Genomic DNA, 20,955 nt, shown 5'->3' on the forward strand with positions numbered 1-20,955 from the left:
GGTAGGCTAGAGTCCAAGGGGTTGCAAAGAGTCAGACACGGCTGAGCGACTTTACTTTCACTTTGTGAAGCTAGCTAGGCTAAAAGACATGAGGGCAGTGGTTCTTAACCTGGGGGAGGTGGGGGATCATACACTCATCTGTGATGGCTCTGATAAAACCTCTGGACCTCTCATCAGCAAAATACAGGGATGCAGACACTTAGTTTCAGGGTGTAGCGTATCCATGGACCCTGGGCTCAGAATCCCTGCAGTATAGAGGAAGTACTATGAGAAAGTCAGGCTGTGAAACAAGGACAGTCCAAGAGTCCAAAGTGAAGTCCAAAAGTGGCACTTTCTTTTTTCTGACCCATCAGCCCACAGTGCTCATGCTAAGTCACTTCAGTTGTAGAGAACTCTTTGCAACCCCATGGACTATATAGCCCGCCAGGCTTCTCTACCCATGGGATTCTCCAGGCAAGAACTGGAGTGGATAGCCATTCCCTTTTCCAGGGGAACTTCCCGATCCAGGGATCGAATCCACATCTCATGTCTCTTGCACTGGAGGCAGATTCTTTACCACTAGGGCCACCTGGAAAGCCACCAGCCCATGGGAAAGACCCCATGCTCCCCCAACTCCAGGGCCAGACCCTATTCTCTGATTCATTCCCCTTGGTGACATCTCCAGTTTGGAAGACACTAAAGGGCTTCCCTGGTGGCACAGATGATAAAGAATCCGCCTTCAATGCAGGAGACCCAGGCTCAATCTCTGGATTGGGAAGATCCCCTGGAGAAGGGAATGGCTACCCTCTCCAGTATTCTTGCCTAGAAAATTCCACGGACAGAGGAGTCTGGCCAGCTACAGTTCATGGGGTCACAAAGAGCCAGACATCACTGAGCAACTAACACATACACCTACATAAAGGGACAATAGGTTACCACTTGACCCTGTTTATCTCATCCATCTGGCCTTACTGTTAAGCTGGGTTACCCTCTCAGCTCCCTGCTTTAAGCCTCTGAAACTCTCAGCTCTTTCACACAGCAAGGAAGCCAGGGCTCTGGAGACATTTCTTTCCCCTAATCAGTTAGGCTGGGTAGGTCACTCAGCATCCTATACTCTGAAAGTCCATCTGGGAGACCCTGCTTCTCTGATGGCTCCTGGGCCTCCTGGTCTACTCCAAGTGTCTCTCTCTCTCTCACTCTTCATCCCAGTGCTCCAAACTTCCAGCTCTCGGGTAAGTACCAGGTTGCCTTTGTTGAATGTCTGCATATCTAAAATCCTCATTTACATTTTATATCTTAGATTCCTGGGAAACAAGTCAGAGTCCAGCCCCATTATTCTAGAGAAGGAAGCATTTACCTGCACAGCCCCCACCAAAGGTATAATGGGAGGTGTAAGGAGGCATGTTGTGTGTTGTTGTTCAGTCACTCAGTTGTGTCTCACTCTTTGCAACCCCATGAACTGTAGCACACCAGACTTCCCCGTCCTTCACTGTCTCCTGGATGTTGTTTGTGTCCTCCATGAAGCTGTGTGTCCAGGAGGGGACTGTGAGCTTCCTTTATTTGGGGTATATCCATGTATACTCTGTGGCTCAGGCGTGTCCTCCACCTGTTCTGTTGTGTGTTCACTCAAAATGTAGTCTTTGGGCCCCTGAGTCTGTTTGGAATGTCCTCAAGTCTGTTGGGCAGATCCTTGAGGGTAGATGTGCTTCTAAGGCCTCAGTTTCCCTATTTGTAAAATGAAGGTGCCCCTTCACAGGACTGCTGTGAAGGTTTCAGGAGTAAATACAGGTCAAGTCTTTGCAGCAGGTCACGGCTTGTGGATGTGCTCAGTAAATGTTATTGCTGTTGTTCAGTCGATCAGTCATGTCTGAATCTTTGTGACCCAATAGACTGCAACAAGCCAGGCTTCCCTGTTCTTCACCATCTTCCAGGGTTTGCTCAGACTTATGTCCATTGAGTCAGTGATGTCATCCTATCATCTCGGCCTCTGTCATCCCCTTCTCCTCCTGCCTTCAATCTTTCCCAGCATCAGGGTCTTTTCTAATGAGTCGGCTCTTCACAATTAGCCAAAGTATTGGAGCTTAAGCTTCAGCATCAGTTCTTCCAATGAATATTCAGGATTGATTTTCTTTAGGATTGACTGGTTGGTCTCCTCGCTGTCCAAGGGACTCTCAAAAAAGTCTCCTCCAACACCATTGTTCAAGAGCATCAATTCTTCAGTGTTCAGTCTTCTTTATGGTCCAACTCTCACATCCATACATAACTACTGCAAAAACCAAATACGTATAGCTTTGACTATATGGACCTTTGTCAGCAAAGTGATGTCTCTACTTTTTAATACATTGTCTAGGTTTGTCATAGCTTTTCTTCCAAGGAGCAAGCATCTTTTATGGCTACAGTCACCATCTGCAGTGATTTTGGAGCCCAAGAAAATAAAGTCTGTCACTGTTTCCATTGTTTACCTGTCTATTTGCCATGAAGTGATGGGACCAGATGCTATGATCTTCATTTTTTGAATGCTGAGTTTTAAGCCAGCTTTTTCACCCTCTTCTTTCACCTTAAGAAGCTCTTTATTTCCTCTTTGCTTTCTGCCATCAGGGTGGTATCACCTGCATATCTGAGGTTATTGATATTTCTCCCAGCAATCTTGATTCCTGCCTACGGTTCATCCAGGCCAACATTTTGCATGATGTACTCTGCATGTAAGTTAAATAAGCAGGGTGACAATAAACAGCCTTGATGTATTCCTTTCCCAATTTTGAACCAGTCCATTGTTCCATGTTCTGTTCTAACTGTTGCTTCTTGACCTGCAAACAGGTTTCTCAGGAGGCAGGTAAGGTGGTCTGGTATTCCCATCTCTTTAAGAATTTTCCACAGTGTATTGCAGAAATGTTAATAAAAATATTATTATTATTATTATTTGGCTGAACCTCATGGCACGTGGGATCTTATTTCCCTGACCAGAGATCAAACCTATGTGCCCTACTTTGAAAGCAGGGTCTTAACCACTGGATTGCCAGGGAAGTCCTTAAATGTTGGTTATTGTGATAAGATTTCCAACAGAAACTTCCAGCCCCTTTATTCCTTCCTTTCCCCAATTGTCTCAAGCCCTGGAAGAGGCTCAAATGTTTCCCCTGGAGGTGTCACTGCTCTGAGCTTGGATGTTGAATCAGAGGCCAATGGCAACAGCAGCAGTATCCTCTTCCATTCAGCCAGCACTCTGAGCCAGAGCCAGAGTGGGAGGGCCCCTCAGCCATAACCCTGAATGAGGAATAGAGAGGAAGCACTTACTGTCCAGGGAGCCAGGGGCCCTCCAGAGAAATGGAAAAACTCAGAAACATTGGGCATCCTTAAGAGATCCCAGGACTGGAGAACTCTGTCCAGGATCTGACAGAATCTTCTTCATTGTCATGGAAACTACATCACAGCTGCCTTCCTGGAAGAACCCTCCGTCCTCCTTCCCCACTTCTCTTGACTCAGAGGCATAAGCTCCTCCCTAAACTGGTCCCATCCAGCTTAAAGTTGGGATTTGCTTGGGCTTGTCTCTCCTTTCTTGGGCAGGGTTTCTGCTAAGCTCGATTAGTTTGGTCTTTATTGTATTAATATTACCTACTCACTGAACAAGTATTTCCTGGGACCCTTATAAGCATGAAGTAGGCTGGGGAAAGATTTAAAGAGGCAAATCAAATGAGATCTTCTCCAGGCCCTGGAGAACTCTCCAATCGCTGACCATGTAGCAGAAAAAGATACCAACAATAGAGATATAGGCAAGAATGTTGTAGTGTCTTTAAGGCACTGATTAGGGCTCTCTGGAAGGCTTCCTGGAGAAGAGAGGCAGTAGGCATGAGTTTTAAACATTTCAGGTGAAAAGAGAGGGAAGTGAGGACTTCGCCAGTGGTCCAGTGGCTAAGACTCCATGCTCCCAATGCCGGGCACCTTGGTTGGATCCCTGGTCAGGGAACTAGATCTGCAACTAAAAATCACACATGCCTGCAACTAAGATCCGAGACAGCCAAATAAAGGAATATTTGTTTAAAATAAAGAGAGGAGGAAGTTTATTTTCATTTGCCCGGGACCATCTCCTGAAACCAGCCCCAAACAGGTGCTAGAGGTTTGGTGTTCTAGTCCCAGTTCTGACCCTGACAACAGCTTTCATGTATCATTTCCTTCTTTGAAGTTCCACAGCCACATCTGGAAAGTGGGGGGTGTTAGATTAGATGAATTTTGAAAGCAAGCCTGAAGTTTGGTCAGTCTCTAGTGTTTATCACAAACAGGTAGGAAACAAAATCAGTATTGTCACAGGAAAAAAAAAAAAGACCTGGGGGACTTCAAGTTCCATGTGCCCTCGTGGCTCCAGCCTAAGCAGCCCAGCTCCCATCAAGTGTTTGTCTTGGTCACAGCTTCCTGTGTGGCACCCAGCACTGTGTCTGGCACAATAAATGTTTATCAAATGAATTACTAAATGAATGAGGTGACAAAGACTGTGAGAAGCTTGTTGGCTAGAACGGAACGCAGTCCTGCTCTCAGATCATCAGCTCTCTGGGTTTTTGCTCCCTAATACCCTGTGTACGCTCTCAGGATAAGAGGAAAGATAGCAGAGAGAGAAATGCACTTTCAGAGGTCCAAGCCGGGCTTCTAGTTTCTGCTTCAATCAATAGAAAGTGGGTCACAGAACAGCTCTGCAAAGAACAGACCCTTGTGGAAAAGCCTGGATTCCGTGCCAGCTTACATCTATTGAGCGCCTACTGTGTATCAGTTGTTGTCATATACCTTTAATTCACTTAATTGTGGCCTCAAAGGGCTATACCGGAAAATGTAGAGGGTGGGGGCTGCAAACTCCAGACGCCCCGAGTGGCCAAGCCACCGCCCCTCTCTGAGTTTTCATTTTCAGTCTCTGTAAAATGGAAACAATAGAACCCCTTCGCCAGCTTATGGGAATGAAATGAGCACGTGGAAGCAGAGAGCTTCATAAATGCTCGTTATTATTGTTCCTCTGGGCATGCAAGTCCGCTCGCCTCCCCCCAGGGCGCACACACAGATACATTCACACTCCCACGTACACGCGGATGCACAAAGACGTGTGCAGACGCCAGCCGGAGGAGTTAGCAGAGCGTCAGGGTCACCACCGAGTCCCACAGAGAAGCCGTCGGGTCCTTGGCTTCCCTCGTTTTCTCTCAGCTCTTTATGAATGAACTCCGGCCGCAAGGAGTTTATTTTTTTATGAATGGGAGCCCAAGCGGTGAATGAAACCGGGAGCCAACCCCTGAGTTCTCATTGGCCCCCGCTGCTGGGAAACTCCGCCCCCCCGGCTCGGCAGGGCGAGTCTCGGGATTGGCGGGCGTGCCGGGCCCTGGGGTTTCATTCACAAAAGTCAATGAAACAAAGGGAGCGGGGTGGGGGGTAGATAGAGCCAAGGCAGAGGCGAAGGAAATGCACCAATCAGAGGCTCCCCCCGGCTCACAACTGTCGGCGGCGCCCGGAAAACAAGCCGGTGCGCTAGGGACCCGGGGCCGGGGTCGCCTAGCTCCGGCCTAGCCCCGCGGCCCTCGGTGCAACCCAGGGGGGATGCTCGGGACCCCTCGCGGCTCCAGTACAGACGCCCGGGCCTCAGGTGAGGCTACGGGAGGGAGAGGGAGGGAGAGTGTGATTCCCAGCGTCGCATCCAACACTCACCACACTCTCACCGCCGCCTCCGCAGATTCCAGGGCAGGGGGTGGGAGGCGCTGGGATTCAGGGTTGGAGGGGGCGCCTGAGTTGTGGGCGTGCGAAATGGTGCGCGCCTCGCCTGCTCCTCCGCGCGCGAGCGCACACTCGCGCGCGCGCATACACACACACACACACACACACACACACACACACGTCTTATGTAACCAAGTCTGGGCAAAGCAGGGCTGCAGAAAGCAGCCGAAACGGCGACCCCGGTTCCCAGGAGCAGGTGGGACCTCCTTTGGCGGGAGGGCAGTGTGGCGGCGCTAAGCTCTGCAGGCGGAAACCTCCCCATCGCCTGAGTGAGTCGGAGAAGTTTTGCCGTCGGACCCGGAGCCTCGGGACTGCCCCTCCCTGCCGCCCTTACCCACCCCCACCTCGCTGCCTTCCCCAGACGGTGTGCGAACGCAGCCCCCCCGCCCCCAGGTCTCTGCCCCCGCGCGGGGCCCGGGCCGTGTGGCCGGAGGGAGCGGCCGGATGGAGCGGAGGATGAAAGGCGGATACTTGGACCAGCAAGTGCCCTACACCTTCTGCAGCGTGAGCGCCGCGCCGGCCTCCACGCCCGCCCCCTCCCTGCACCCGCCCCAACCCACCCCGCGGCCCTAGCGGGGTCCAGGGCTGCCCGCCCCTGAGTCACCCCGGGACCCCAGCCCCGCCCCCCAGACCAGGCGGCCTCAGGGTGACTCGGGGGCATTCTTCCCCTTCCCCGCAGAAATCGCCCGGAAATGGGAGCTTGCGCGAAGCTCTGACGGTCCCACAGGGGAAGCTCATGGACCCGGGCTCCCTGCCGCCCCCCGACTCCGAAGGTAAAGAGACAGCGAGACAAAACGCGACCCTCCCCACCTCACACATCCTGAGGGCTGAACCTGGAGCCCTCGCCCTTCCCCCCCCCCCCCAAAAAAATAGCCCTCCAAGGGACTCGGTTCATTCTCCTCCAACCCCCAAGGGGGAGGTCACTGGGCTCCTTAGGGTTCCCCACTCTCTCACCGCCACCTCCACCTCACCTTCTCCATTCCATTATTCACCCCCTCAGATCTCTTCCAGGATCTAAGTCACTTCCAGGAGACGTGGCTCGCTGAAGGTGAGTAGTTTTGTGACCTTTTCTATTATTGGGGTGGGCGATGCTGTCTACCCCTAGTATTCCAACCTAGCTCACTTCCTCTCTTGCTGGCCTCCAGGGCCTCTGCAAGGCCCCTTCCCCAAGTATCCTGCCTTTCCACTCTTTCCAGCGCCCTGTGTGGATACTTATATTGATATTTATTTTCTCTGCCCAGAGCCAGGCTTGTGTAACTAGGCCTGGGGATGAATCAGACCATTGTGTGGGGTATTTGCCTATTTGAATGGAACTTGGCCCCAGGCCCGTTTTCCTGGTTGAAATTTTCATTTGCAAAGTTTGTTTGGCACCAGCCCCCAGGCTGAGGTGTGTGTTAGGGTTTTGGGGCGGGGGAGTGAGTGTAAGAAAAGGGAGAAAGAGAAGGAGCAATTCATTTGTTACCTATCTTCTGGAATTGCCGAAACATTCATTTTTACCCCCTTGGTTTCTCTTCTTCCCAACCCCCAGCACCAAACGATTTACTGTCTGAGCCAAAGGATAACAAGTTTAAATAATTCTTTTTTTTTTCTTTTTTTTGCATTACTTTGGCAAAGCAGCCCAGGGCTTCTCCCCCAAATTGCCTTGATTGTAATTCTAATGGCAGCCGATCCTCCCTCCTCCTTCCATAGGCAAATTGCTCCTCCAGTTTGCTGGGGGCAGGAGTCGGGGGTGATGGTGGAGGGGGTGAGCTGCGAGCTGGCTGGAGTAGGGTCAGTAGCTGGGCCTCTGAGTAGGGAGGTGTGTTCTAGGAGGTCTCCTAGTGGGATCCCTTGGTGTATTTGGGTAGAGCCCAAGGGTGTCACTAGCAGGTCTGCAGGTAGGTGGCTTTTGGTGTTGAGACAGTCTCTGAGAGGGAAGGGTTAATACCCCCATCTGAGGGTCCCTTCACTGTAACACTGAAACCCAAGAAACCACAGCACTAGGAACCCCTTCTTAAGGGCTTTTCTCTTTTTTGAGCTCTCCCCATCCCTCCACCTGTGTCTCTTGGATGACTTCTTAAAACTCAAACCCAGCTCCTCTAGAACCATCTTTAAAAGCCTGGAGTAAAAGGGAAAGACCCCTGACTAGACAGACTAGCTCTATTGTGACCGCTGTGGTATCACCCTAAATATATACGTTAGCAAAATGACTAGCATGGAGCAAGCACTCAAGACATTTTGGAATTCAAGGCTCAACGTCCTCATGGGTGCTGGAGAGATCTAGGGGCTCTAGGGAGATTGTGGCCGTCTTTCCTGATTCTGCAAGCCCTGTGTGCCCAGCTGTGAATTACAAGCAGAGTTATGCCCAGTCTGCCCATCCTGCCCATCCTCCGCTCAAGGTTCCGGAGCTGAGCTGGAGCTAAAAGAACGCAGTGGTGTCAGTTTCCAGGGTCTCTCAAAGACTTCCTTTCCTAATGCCTGATTTCTGTCTGGCTTGCCAGGCTCCTGTCTGTCCAGCTGAGGGTCCCTAGGCTCCCCTAAGTGGGCAGCTCCTGGGGCTTATGATCTAGGGGTAGGCTCAGACGTTGGCGTTTCGGAAGCAGCAGGGTTTGGAATGGGAAGGGGAGGAAAACGTTCTCATCTTCTATCAACCTTGGAAGCCCCACCCCTTGGCTGTGGGGGTCTAGAAATTGTACTTGTGTCTATCTGCATGTGTCAGCGTGACAGCCAGTGTGTGTTTCACGCTGCTGCCCTGGAAGTCCCTGTACATTTAAATCCAGTGGGTGGGGAGGTGGGGGTGGGGATCGCAAGACGCAGGTTGGGTGGGGGGGAGGTGCTGGGATCTCCTTGGTTCCCTCTCCTTCCTTCTGAGGGAGCAGCTCAGGTTCCCAGCTGGCGATGGATGGCCAGGCCTGAGGGGGGGATGCTGTGGCCGATTGCTCCTTCTCGCTCTCTCTGCGGAGACAGATGCAGCTGCCGGGGCCCTGTCCCCCTGCACCGTCCCAGCACCACCCCAGCCTCCTCTCCTGCCTCTTCCCACCAGGTCAGTGACCCCTGCAGCCCAGAGGGAGCTTTGGGGTGGCAGGGAGGGACTAGTTCCTTTGGAAACTTGCCAGTGGTGGGGTGCGTAGGACTGGGGGCCGGAGCTTGATTTCTCCCTAAAGCCCCAATTTGGATTGAAGCCGTGGGTCCTTGAAGTGTGGGTGGGGCTGTGAAGAATTAGGGGGACACCAGGTTGGATTCTGGCGGAGGTGGTTTTGGGTTCAGCATCTGGTGTCCAGGCAACATAGAGGGTGAGGGTGAGCAGGGGTCTGTGGAGGCAGCTCAGACATCTTTGGATTGGGGGTTTTCTAGATGGAGAGAGGGGTGGGGTGATGTGAGGCTAAGAAGGTGTGTCTATTTTCGGGGTGCCTGGGAATCTGCTGAATTGCTGGAGAAAGAACCAGGCTACTGCAGGGAAACCCCAGGCTCCGACCGGCTGAGCCCAACCTGCGTCTGGTTATTGTCAAAGATGTGCTTCTGGTCGAGGGTTCCTTTCTGGGTTTGTGGGGAGCCCTCTGGAACACTCAGAGGCAATGATTTTGGTCTCTTGGTGATAAGAAACATTGACTCTGGGTCATGTATGTTCTTTGTATGAGGCAGGAATCCATACGGGGTCTATGGATTCCCACAAGCTCTGTGGATAGGTTGTAGCGGTCCTTGAGCCCTCCGATATGTGTATAAAATCGTTGAGGATGCAACATACACAAAGGAATGTGAATATTTCTAAGAGAAGGATCCATAGCTCCTATGAGATTCTAAAAGGGGTGGGTCTGTGCTCCCCCTTGCATAAGAACCATCGGTCCCAAGTCTTCCTCTGAGGTCTGCAGCCCCCTCGTCCTTTGGTTTTCCCTGTTCGTATTTGTAAATCCAAAAAGAGGTCCCATGTGGATGTGTTTCACCCGTGTAAAGCCGTGAAGTAAAAGGCAGTTGGGTGTGTGTGAATCCATGTGTGTGCACGCTGGGGCTCAGCCTGTCTGTGAGAAGAGATGGGGTTAATTCCCTCCTTTGGTCTTCCCTAGCTACAACGCCTCCTTCTATATCTTTCTGTCTCCTCCCCTTCCAGAAGGCTCTTGGGGACAAATGTCGCCTCCATAGATAGAGAACTGGTTCCTTCCAGGATGCTGCCAGGGTGGGGGCGGGGTAAGGGGGAGAGGCCAGCGGTGACAAAATGGAGGAGAAGCTCCGGGGGATCCTCCCCCCATTTCCACTGGGGCTCCTTAAGAGGCCCCTCTGCCCTGTAATTGGACCTTCGGAGAGGGAGAAGGTGATGGAGTATATATTGTATAAGTGGGTGGTTTACTTGGGATGGGCTGTTTGAACCTACCTGTTCTCCTGGAGCCCAGGTGGGAAGCCCCTAAGCCCCTTTTCTACTGACTCCCCTTCCATTGGAGGGATGTTCCCTGAAATTCTCTTTCTGGGCATTATGCTGGCTTGGCACCTTTCCTGTCTCCTCCTTAATCCTCTGCCATGTCCCCAGGCAGATAAACTCCACCTTGGTGCCAGGATGGAGTTGGGGGCAGACCCTGGCACACTGGCTTGGCAGCCTAAGCTCAGCCAAGTCAACAAATAAATAAAGAGTGGCTGACATTCAAGACCAAACATGGTCATTAGAAATTCTCCTGCTCTCCAGGAACACGAGGCTGTGTTCCTGTTTCCATCGTTGACAGTCTCTGAGCCACGGAGGGCAGCCCTGTCCTGCCCTTCTGGGAGGAGCTGGCGCTCTGGGGAGGGGCCAGGCAGGCATTAGGGTTCACACCACAGCCCATTCTTGCCTTGGCTGATCTCTCCTGGGCTGGGATGAGGACAGCACCACCTCTTTTGAGGTATTACCAGGGTGCTGGGGGTGGCCTCCTGGACTCCTTGGGGACTGGGGATTCTGGTCAAACCTTCAGGCCTGAGCCAAGAGGAAAGTCAAGATGACCCCAGGGTTCTCTACCATCATGTGACCTGGCTTGTGACGCCAGCAGGAGATGCCCCCAGCCCATTACCTCAATGGAAACTGGCAGTTAATGAAGCCCCAGAGGGGGCCCAGAGTGCGTCAGCCTCCCCCATGTGCTGACCTCTCCCACCCTGGGGACCCTTCTTGCCCAGGTAGCAGGGAGGGAAATAGTGTTCATTTTGCTCCTGTCACCCCCATTCTGCCCGTCTGGGGGGCTCACACCTATGGTTGTGCCAAAGGGCACAGCAAGGATGGGCTTGGGTCTTACCCCCCTGGGCAGTTGAGGTTTTGCATCCTTCCTTTTATCCAGTTTTCCAAACCTGCCTGTTCTTAGGGGCTACCAGGGGCGTGTGTTAAAATACAGGTCCCTGGGACTTGCCTGGTCGTCCAGTGGTTGACTGAGCTTCTAATACAGGAGGTGAGGGTTTGATCCCTGGTTGGGAAACTAAGATTCCATATGCCTGCCACATAGTGTGGCCAAAAAATATATAGATAGATAGATAGATACATACATACATACATACCCCCACCCTGGGCCTTTGGAATGACTCTCCAAGGGTGGGGCCTGGGAACCTGTTTCTACGAGTGTCCCAGGCTTCTTGATTGGGGCCAGTTTGGGAACAGTTGCCTTTGTACCCTAGTTGCGCTCCTAAAAAGATGTACTGTGTTGGTTTTTTGTTTGTTTGTTTTTGCCAAGGGATTTCATGCCCTACTGATCTATTTGATCACTTCAGAATTGTTCTGTGCTGATTTTTCTTCCATAAGTTCTTTAGGGGCTGGGGGTTTCCTGATTCTTAAACCCTTCAGCCGTTGGGTTCCCTCTGTCAAGAAGTCACCCATCTATAAATGTGTATTTTCTTTTATTGTTTCTTATTGAAGTACAGTTGCTTTACAATATTGTGCTAGGTTTCAGGTGTACAGCAAAATGATTTGGTTATATACATGTGTGTCTGTACCTATATTCTTTTTTTTTTTAATTTTTTCCCTTATAGATTATTACAATATATTGAATAGACTTCCCTGTGGTACACAGTAAATCCTTGCTGTTTATTTTATAAATGATAGTGTGCATCTGTTAATCTTACACTCCCAATTTATCCCTCCCCTCGATAAATGTGTATTTTAAAGCACTTGACACCTCTGATGTCTTAAAGAATCCACCTGCCAAGCAATTGATCACAGCCTTAAGCATCCTTTGTGAGATGTGTTTTCCCTGGAGGACCTGCCTCTAATATTACCTGGTGGTGGAGAGGGGGCCCTCAAAGGGAAGGAAGGGCTGGTTGATTAGGATCTCCTTAGTTCTTGCTCCCAGGCCCCTGTTGCTCCCACTGGCCTGAGGACAGGGGTCATTGTATGTTTATTCATATAGTCTACAAATAATGTATTGAGTGTCTATTCTGAATGGGACTCGGTTTCTGGGGTGCTTGGGAGTCAGACAAACAAGACAGATAAATCCCCTGTCCTCAGCAAGCTTAACTTCTTTGTAGAATAGATGGATGATAAATTACACATAAATTACATATGCATAAATTAAATTAATGCTTTCAAGAAGTAAAAGCATTTCATATGTGCTTGGGAAAAAATAAAACAGGGATGTGATCAAGAGCCAGGAGGGACCAGTTCAGTTTGGGTGGTCAGAGAAGGCCTCTGAAAGGGCCAAGTGAGCTAAGACTTCAGAGGCCAGAAAACAACAGGCCAGGATGTGGGGAAGAGGGGTCAAGCTGATCAGGACCCAAAAGGAGACCAGAGCTCTGGAGGGTAACAGGCAAGGAGAGGCAGGTCAGAGAGACAAGCAAGGGCCAGAACTTTCGGGGCCACGGAGGCCAAGGGCAAAGAGTTTGGGATTCATGCTTTAAGCAAGGGAGAGAAGTGATTGGATTTCTGTTATAAAAGATCCCTCTGACAGCCATGTGGAGAGTAGAAGTAGGGAGTTCTGATCTGAGGTCATGGCTGAAATCCAAGGAAGACAGTGGAGCCTTGGCCCAGGAGGGAAACCATAGAGATTGGGGTGTGTTCTGTATAGACTGGGACGAATGACAGTGTTCTCGCCATCTCCTTGTATCCCTCACCCTTACCAGCCATTTCCAACTCTCCCGTCATTTTATCCATGAGCTTTCCCATTGCCCACTGAGAGCAGCCTACAGGGGACAAAAGACCTGTTTCTGTGGGTTCCATTGCCTTACTTTCAAGCCACTCTCTTCCCAGACTATCAGGAAGTCCTTCTTGGTGTCTACCCTTTCCCTTCCTGCTGTGATCTATTTATTCCTGAGAAAGGGGCAAAAAGTGGGCAAAGATTCTCAGGTCAGCAGAGGTACTCAGCTGGATCCCACCTGAAGGAGTTGGCGAGGCCAGAATAAGAACTGGAAATCAGAGCCCGGATATCCAGTCTGGGGGCCATGGATGAGCTGTTGTGCTATTTTAGTTTTCCTGCCTAATCCCCAAACCCAGCTCCACCCACACTGGCACCCTGGGAGTGCTCCTCAGAGCTCCAGTTTAGGAAGCCCTTCTCTCTCCTAGTTGCACATCAAAGGGATAAAGCACCATGACCGCCTGTGACCCCAGCCTCCTCCTCTCCCATTGTCATACTCTTATCACCTCCTTGAACCAGTCTTTTCCTTCTATTCCATCTCCTTTCCCAGGCTCTAGATTTCTACCTTTCACCTGGGAAGTTCTGGGCCCAGCCCAGATTAAGAATCTTCCCATGCGATTCTAAGTCCACAGACTCTCATTCCTTGTCATGCCTGCCCATCCCAGATGTGACTCTGCTTTGAGGGAACTCTGTAAACTCTGAGGGGCTGGGTTATCTTCACTTGAGAAAAATGGAGGGCAAAAAGACAAAGCACCTAAGACACAACTCTGGAATCTGCTCAGACGGGTTCTGAGAACTGCAGCCTTCCCTCCAGGGTGTTAAGGGAGCCCCGAGAGGGAGGGTGCTAGGACCTGGGTGGAGTTACTTTCAGTCCTAGGAAAGCTGTTTGCCCCTTCTGGCTGGTGCTAATCTGCAGGGTTGCAATAATGGAATCTGCCAGGGCTGCCATCGAGGGCCCCCAGCCCAGACTCACCTCTGACCTCTCTCTGCAGCTCAGGTACCGGACAGTGATGAGCAGTTTGTTCCTGATTTCCATTCGGAAAACTGTGAGTAGAGGGCCCTGGGTAGAGGGGATGGGGAGTAGGGGAGGGCAGGAAATGAGTCATAGGGATAGAGGATCACAAAAGATCAACTTGTTCTGTTCTCTGAAAAAAGGGTGAAGGGCAGAGCTCCCCATTCTTGGGTTTGGACTCAAAAGGCCCAGCAGTAACTGGGAGATGAAAACTTTAGTGCATGTCGGGGCTTGCCCATTCTAGCTGTGTGACCTTGGAGCAGACGCTTCACCTCTCTGATCCTTTCCTTATTTCTGAAACGAGGGGCTTGGACCAGTGCAGTGGGGGCCATTTCTGCCATTCTAAGTTACTTGTGCACAACTAGGGATGACTTGGCACCTCAGGAGACGAATGTCTGTTGACATTTGGGGTTGTTAACAGCTGAGGGTGCAGTGCTGTTGGCATCTAATGGATAGAACCGGGAAGGCTGCTAACATCCTGCGATGCTCAGGACAGCCCCCAACAAAGAATTATGTGGCCCAAATGTCACTGGTGCTACTGTTGAGAAACCCTGCTTTAATGTCTGATACTTAGCTTAACGGTCTTAACCAATGAAATGAAGCAGAGCACAAATAATCCACAACAGAGCAGTCGATTGTGGGTTTTGACTCACACTTGCAGTCTTGAAACCAACTCTTTAATGCTCGGCTTGGTGGCTGGAGTTGGCGGACCCAGCAGGGGCCACAGGAAAGGCCAGTGTTCTTCACGGATAATTAGGAGTGTGTGTATGATGCTAGTCAGCTGACATGCAAGTGGGCTAATATCCAACCTTAACCAGAAAAAGAAAGATGCTTTATAGCCCCAAATAAGAAAACATTCTCTCCCTTGGAATTTTCCAGGATGGTCAGGAAAACCACAGGCCTTTGGTTGGATGTGCTTGCTCCTACAAAGGTGTTTTGGGCAGGGTGGGGCTGGCTTGGGGTTGCACTAAATGTTGAACTTTAGAGTTTCTTTGGTTCATACTGGACATGAGCCAAAAGTATAAAACTAGACATAATATAAATAGCTGGACTGTTCTTAGAAGTGTCTATGATTCTTCTGACAATTGTGACCCAGAGAAGGGGGATGAGGCTATACCAGCATCCAACTGATGGTTAACGAGCAGATGTCAGAGGGCAGCAGAAGCTCTTCCTGCCTCTCCTGTGACATTCTCTGGCCTTGCTCTGCCTCCCCCAACCCCCACAGTAGCTTTCCACAGCCCCACCACCAGGATCAAGAAGGAGCCCCAGAGTCCTTGCACAGACCCGGCCCTGTCCTGCAGCAGAAAGCCCCGCCTCCCCTATCACCATGGCGAGCAGTGCCTTTATTCCAGGTGAGCCCTAGCCCTGCCCTGGGGAAGGAAGGGTTGGATGGAGGGTTGGGGGTGGGCACCTGGTGAGCAGTGGCAGCATTTGAGATGCATATTAGACAATAGAAAGGATTTCTGAGCTCCTGTAATAGGGTAATATAGCTCAGGATTTCCTGAGTAGTTAGGATGAAAAATACAGCGGGTTCAAGGGATGTATATTAAGACCAGGGCAGGGGCTTCCCTGGTGGTCCAGTGGTTCAGGCTGCACTTCCAGTGCAGGTGGTGCAGATTCCATCCCTGGTTGGAGAACTAAGACCCCCCACCCACATGCCTCGCGTTGTGGCCAAAATATTAAAAAGAGCAGATTATTTCCACTGGAGAAGCCACTGTCTAACCCTGCCCAGTTGCTGTGGGCTGGGGAGGGTTGTTTTCAAGATTACACCTGGCTTTAGGATTAAGAAAGAAAAAAAAGTTGATTTGGGCAGAGTCTGGCATCCTGGCACCCTCTCTTCTCCCATAATCCCTGTGACCTGACTTCCCAGGGAATGAAGGGTTCAAAGATGCTTGCCCAGCTTCCCTGCCCCCTCACCCCTGTCTCCCTCCCCCTCACCTCCAGTGCCTATGACCCCCCTAGACAAATCGCCATCAAGTCCCCTGCCCCTGGTGCCCCCGGACAGTCGCCCCTGCAGCCCTTTCCCCGGGCAGAACAACGGAATTTCCTGAGATCCTCCAGCGCCTCCCAGCCCCACCCTGGCCACGGGTACCTCGGGGAGCACAGGTAAGGAGACAAGGAGAGCCGCATCTCACCAGTTTTGCTCTTGAGTGTTCTTCACTGGCCCTTAAGAGACCTGGCATCGGGAAAGGTGAGGGTATTGATCTCTCCCTGCCCCTTCCTTCACCCCCGCCCCCACACTCTGTAAGCTCTGAGAGCAGCAGGCACAAGGAGGCCTTCTTTTATTTTTTAATTATTTTAATTGGAGGCTAATTATTTTACAATATGGTAGTGGTTTTTGCCATACATTGACATGAATCAGCGATGAGTGTACATGTGTCCCCCATCCTGAACTCCCCTCCCACCTCCCTCCCCATCCTATCCCTCAAGGTTGGAGGACTACTTTTAATATTCTCTTCTCTTCTTTCTCCATCCAACCACATGCAGCTCCATCTTCCAGCAGCCCCTGGATGTCTGCCACTCCTTCACACCCTCTCAGGGAGCGGGCCGTGAACCCCTCCCTGCCCCCTACCAACACCAGCTGTCGGAGCCCTGCCCACCCTACCCTCAGCAGAGCTTCAAGCAGGAATACCTTGACCCCCTGTATGAACAGGCCGGCCAGCCAGCAGTGGGCCAGGGTGGAGTCAGTGGGCACAGGTACCCAGGGGCGGGGGTGGTGATCAAACAGGAACAGACGGACTTCTCCTACGACTCAGGTAAGAGATGCTCCCGGGAAGGGGATAGAGGAGTTTCAAGGGGATTGTCGGGTGGGGTGGCATGTGATCGAGTGGACAGTGCCATTAAACACATGTCTCCCCTTCCTATCCTTTTACTAGTTCATATATTCAACCCATGCACCTACAACTTCTTTTCATAGATTCAAAAGAACTGTCCCTTTTCAATCAGCAGATTTATATTTAGATAAGAAGTAAGTGAGATGTGCAGGTCCTTGCCTTCAGATAGCTTGTGACTTGATAGGAAAGTTAAGACATTTCTTCCCATTTCTATTTAACGGGTGTTTGGGGGCTTACATACCTACTGGGATGAAAGTACTATGCCAGGAGCATGAGTGTGTGCAGTTGGTGGACACGGATGAATAGGACGTGTCATTGGTCCCTGTCCCCACAGAAGCTTAAGAAATACAAAGGGATTTGAACGAGGAGAACATGAACTTGAACTAGCCAGGCTCACACTTCCCAATTGGAAGGCAGGGTTCAGGTGTGGCTGCCACATCCTGTTTGAGCCTCCTAGTTGAAACAACCCACCTTCCTGGCCTGAGCTGGGGACTGGAAGTAGGGACTACTTTAAATTCTAGCTCCACCTGGCTGTTGATGGAAATGAGATGCACTCAGCCACGGTGTTCATAAACAACAGCTACTGCTCAAAAGCCCAAGCAGCCAGGGAAAGGCCCAAGAAATCTTGTCTTCTGTTAACACTGTTGTTCGTGTGTGTTAGTCACTCAGTAGTGTCCAACTCTTTGTGATCCCATGGATTGTAGCCCACCAGGCTCCTCTGTCCATGGGATTTCCCAAGGCAAGAATACTGGAGTGGGTTGCCATGTCCTCCTTCAGGGGATCTTCGGACCCAGGTGTGGGTTTGAACCCAGGTCTCCTGCATTGTGGGCAGTTTCTTTAAAATCTGAGCCACCAGGGAAGCCCCGAGTTAATTAACATTGTTACCAGCTCCGAATTTGAGTTTATCTGCCAACTTGCATTAGAAAAAAAAAATTTCAGAGTCTAGATTAGGCTCAGAGCTGCCTAGAGTGTTTGAATTTCCCTTTTCCTGGTGTCAGTCTTTTAGGGGTAGGGGCATGAGCCCCACATCCCCCAGGCTGCCTGAATCAGAACCAGAAGGGAGCCCCTCTCCTCCAGCCCAGGGCCCTCCGCCTGAGCCCTGTCCCCGCAGTGAGGAGGAAGTAGCAGGGAGACGCTCTTGTCCGCTGACCTTCAAAGGAGGCAGACCGGAGGAGCTCCAGTTACATGCCCTTGAACTCCTGCCCCTCCCCCTTCAGCTTCCTCTGAATGGAGTCAGGAATTCCATTCACAAAATGGAGGCTCGAATGAGCCCACCCTCCCGCCTCCTCCCGGAGGTGTCAGGTTTCACCATCTCATTCATAAGTGGGAGTGAAGGGGGTAGGGCAGGAAGGGGCTGGCACTTGACAGGCTGGCTGCACTACAGTGTCCTCGAGGTGGGGTGTCAATCCTGTGGAATGGAATGAAATAGAGTGGACTGTTTTACTGTCGGAGCTGGAAACAGAGGGCCGGGCCGGGTGTGCCCACTGCCTTTTCCACAAATAGATACATATGTTTCTTCTCCCTGCCCCCACACCCCTTTCCTCCCTCCCTCACACCCGCACTGGGCTGGAACCTGCCCTGCTGACCGGACGTCAGCCCATTCCAGGGGAATCTTAGCCTGGGACACCGAACCCTTTCCCCGGAGGTTCATCTCTACCTTCCTCCTCCTCCCCTCTAAACTCACAGGAAACAGCTGCTCCTGGAATCCGGGGCCTTGTGGAGCAGCTTTGCTGGGCCTCAGCTGCTGCCATCCAGGCCGTCTGGCCCAGCCCTCAAGCTGAGGGCTTCGAGCCTGACACTCCCTCTGGGTGAACTTCCCCCTGGGACCTGGGGGTAGGCGGGCCTCTGGGGAAAGAACCGGAAGGCAGGCTGGCACGTTCTTGAATGTGTGGGGGACTGCCGCCCCCACCCCAGCCACCTCCAACATCTCCCTTCTTTCTCCTCCCCCCAGATGTCCCTGGGTATGCCTCAATGTACCTTCACACAGAGGGTTTCTCCGGGCCCTCTCCAGGTGACAGAACCGTGGGTAAGGCAGCCCCCTCTTCCTCCCCTGCCAACCCCTCCAAGTTGGAGGATAGAGTCCTGCTGTGGGGGAGGGGTTCCTGGCCAGGAGTCCCTCTGGACTCTCTGGGGTCTCGTATCAGCGAGCCCTCAGATCTGAATGACCCCCACACTTCCTCCTCAAGGCTATGGCTATGAGAAACCTCTGCGACCATTCCCAGATGATGTCTGTGTCGTCCCTGAGAAGTTTGAAGGTCAGAGAAGTGACTGACTCGAGCCCTCTGTGTCCCCCCAGGAATCACATTTCATGGGAAAGGGGCTGGAGAGACCCCTGGGGGGAGGGGACGGGGTTGCTTGGGCCACCAGAGGCACAAGCCCTCCACCTCTTGTTTCCTATGTTCCTCAGGAGACATCAAGCAGGAAGGGATGGGAGCCTTCCGAGAGGGACCACCCTACCAGCGCCGGGGTGCCTTGCAGCTGTGGCAGTTTCTGGTGGCCCTGCTCGATGACCCGACGAATGCCCACTTCATTGCCTGGACCGGCCGGGGGATGGAGTTCAAACTAATTGAGCCTGAGGAGGTGGGCCTCTCAGATGTCTCTACCGCTCCTCCCAACAGCGTTGGGGGCTGGAGATAAACCCTGGGAACTGATGACATGTGCCTTCACCAGCACTGCTGCTTTATTTAACCTGAATTCCTGCCAAACTGGGGTCTGCAGGCTGGTGCTTAGCTGCAGGGCCAGCTGAGCATGTGCTCCAAGAATCTCAAGTACTCTTTCTGACCTGCCCCTCATATTTCCTCTGCTGAGCTGCCCTGGCCATCCCCCAACTATCCCCTGTCCCCAGGTTGCCAGGCTCTGGGGTATCCAGAAGAACCGGCCAGCTATGAATTACGACAAACTGAGTCGCTCACTCCGATACTACTACGAGAAAGGCATCATGCAGAAGGTCAGGGGTTAAGGGTCCAAGGACAGGGTGGGTGTGGGCTTCCCTGGTGGTCCAGTGGCTAAGACTCTGCACTTCCACTGTAGTGGGGGTGGGTTTGATCCCAGGTTGGGGAAGTTCTGTATGCTGTGAGGTGCAGCCAAAAAGAAAAAAAAAGACCCAGGAGTTGGGGGCAGTGGCTGTGGGAAGGTGCTGGGGGTAGGAGAGCATCTCAGCAAGTTTGAAGGAGCAGATAATGAACCAGTCAGAAGTCCAGAAATTATGGACAACCCTAAGATTTTCCTCTCTCCAAAAAGTGATGAGCAGTAATGGAAAAGAACTGTGAAGGGAGGCATCTTCTTAAACGAAGCAGCAGGAGGAACCCACGCATCTGCCTGGGCCTACAGGGGGGCTGCTTTTCCACTCCTACATTGACCCAGCCCTCTCCCCCTACAGGTGGCTGGCGAGCGTTATGTGTACAAGTTTGTGTGCGAGCCCGAGGCCCTCTTCTCTCTGGCCTTCCCGGACAATCAGCGTCCAGCTCTCAAGGCTGAGTTTGACCGGCCGGTCAGTGAGGAGGACACAGTCCCTTTGTCCCACTTGGACGAGAGCCCCGCCTACCTCCCAGAGCTGGCTGGCCCTGCCCAGCCCTTTGGCCCCAAGGGTGGCTACTCTTACTAGCCCTTCGCAGCTGCTCCCCTGCCGCTGGGGCTGCTGCCTGTGTACATAGTTGAATTTGGTGTCGGGGAAACCCCCACTCCGAAACCCACAGATGTCTTTGGAGTAGATCTCCTCTGCCCATCAGTCACTCCGGCCCAGACTCTGAGCTGCTCCCCAGAACCGATGGGAAGGGAAAGGGGAGACTTCAAGCGTGAAGGTGTAGCGTCTGGGAAATTCCAATGGGGGCCTCACCTCTGGCCTTTCTAGGTAGGTCCTGCTTAGAGGCCAAGCCCTACTCCCTCTCCCTACTACAGAGAACATGTTCGTTCTCTTCTGGGGGACAGAGGAGCTTCCCCACTTCATCCCGTTGCGGGTCGGGGGGGGGCACATTGAGCTTCCCTGATCTCTCATGGTAGGGAGACAGCCACCTGGATCCTGTGCTTCCCTCCAAGCTGTGGCCCTAGAGGGTCCTTCTTGGCAGTTCTTGGTGCTCTGTGTTCCCAGGGGCAGGGGCAGGCTGGAGTGAGGAACCTGGGGTAGGGGAGGGCTTGCCAGGTAGAGGTGTTGGGGGGGGCTAGCCTCTGCTCCGGGGGCCTCTGCCTCTCCTCTGCCTTTTCCTAGGCCCAGGCCTGGGGTTTCACCTCCACTACATCTGCCAGACCCTAATAAAGGCCCCTGCTTCTCCTGTGAGTTCTCCTGTGTCCTCTTGGCTGCCATGGGAGAAGGATCTGGGGTTTCAGAGACACATAACCAGAGTTT

At 52.1% G+C, this 20,955-nt stretch overlaps 1 protein-coding gene across 13 annotated transcripts; it reads left to right on the top strand.

Moving 5' to 3' along the window:
• Nucleotides 1-5,362: 5,362 nt before the first annotated feature.
• ETV4 (ETS variant transcription factor 4) lies at nt 5,363-20,741 on the top strand. Of its 13 annotated transcripts, none has more exons than XM_006046836.4 (13): nt 5,363-5,590; nt 6,080-6,222; nt 6,398-6,491; nt 6,719-6,766; nt 13,760-13,813; nt 15,008-15,131; nt 15,724-15,885; nt 16,267-16,535; nt 18,565-18,639; nt 18,800-18,868; nt 19,021-19,193; nt 19,459-19,560; nt 19,993-20,741. In XM_006046836.4, the coding sequence occupies exons 1-13, from the start codon at nt 5,545-5,547 to the stop codon at nt 20,215-20,217; spliced, it is 1,584 nt and encodes a 527-aa protein (XP_006046898.3). In that variant the 5' UTR covers nt 5,363-5,544; the 3' UTR covers nt 20,218-20,741. The 13 variants fall into 13 exon arrangements, with proteins under 13 accessions (XP_006046898.3, XP_025135840.2, XP_025135839.2 ...); XM_025280055.3 differs by having other exon boundaries at nt 5,364-5,590; nt 15,005-15,131; nt 18,565-18,624; XM_025280054.3 differs by having other exon boundaries at nt 5,365-5,590; nt 15,005-15,131.
• Nucleotides 20,742-20,955: the final 214 nt, after the last annotated feature.

This window comes from Bubalus bubalis, chromosome 3 (assembly GCF_019923935.1).
Source record: "Bubalus bubalis isolate 160015118507 breed Murrah chromosome 3, NDDB_SH_1, whole genome shotgun sequence".
Taxonomy (NCBI): Eukaryota; Metazoa; Chordata; class Mammalia; order Artiodactyla; family Bovidae; genus Bubalus; species Bubalus bubalis.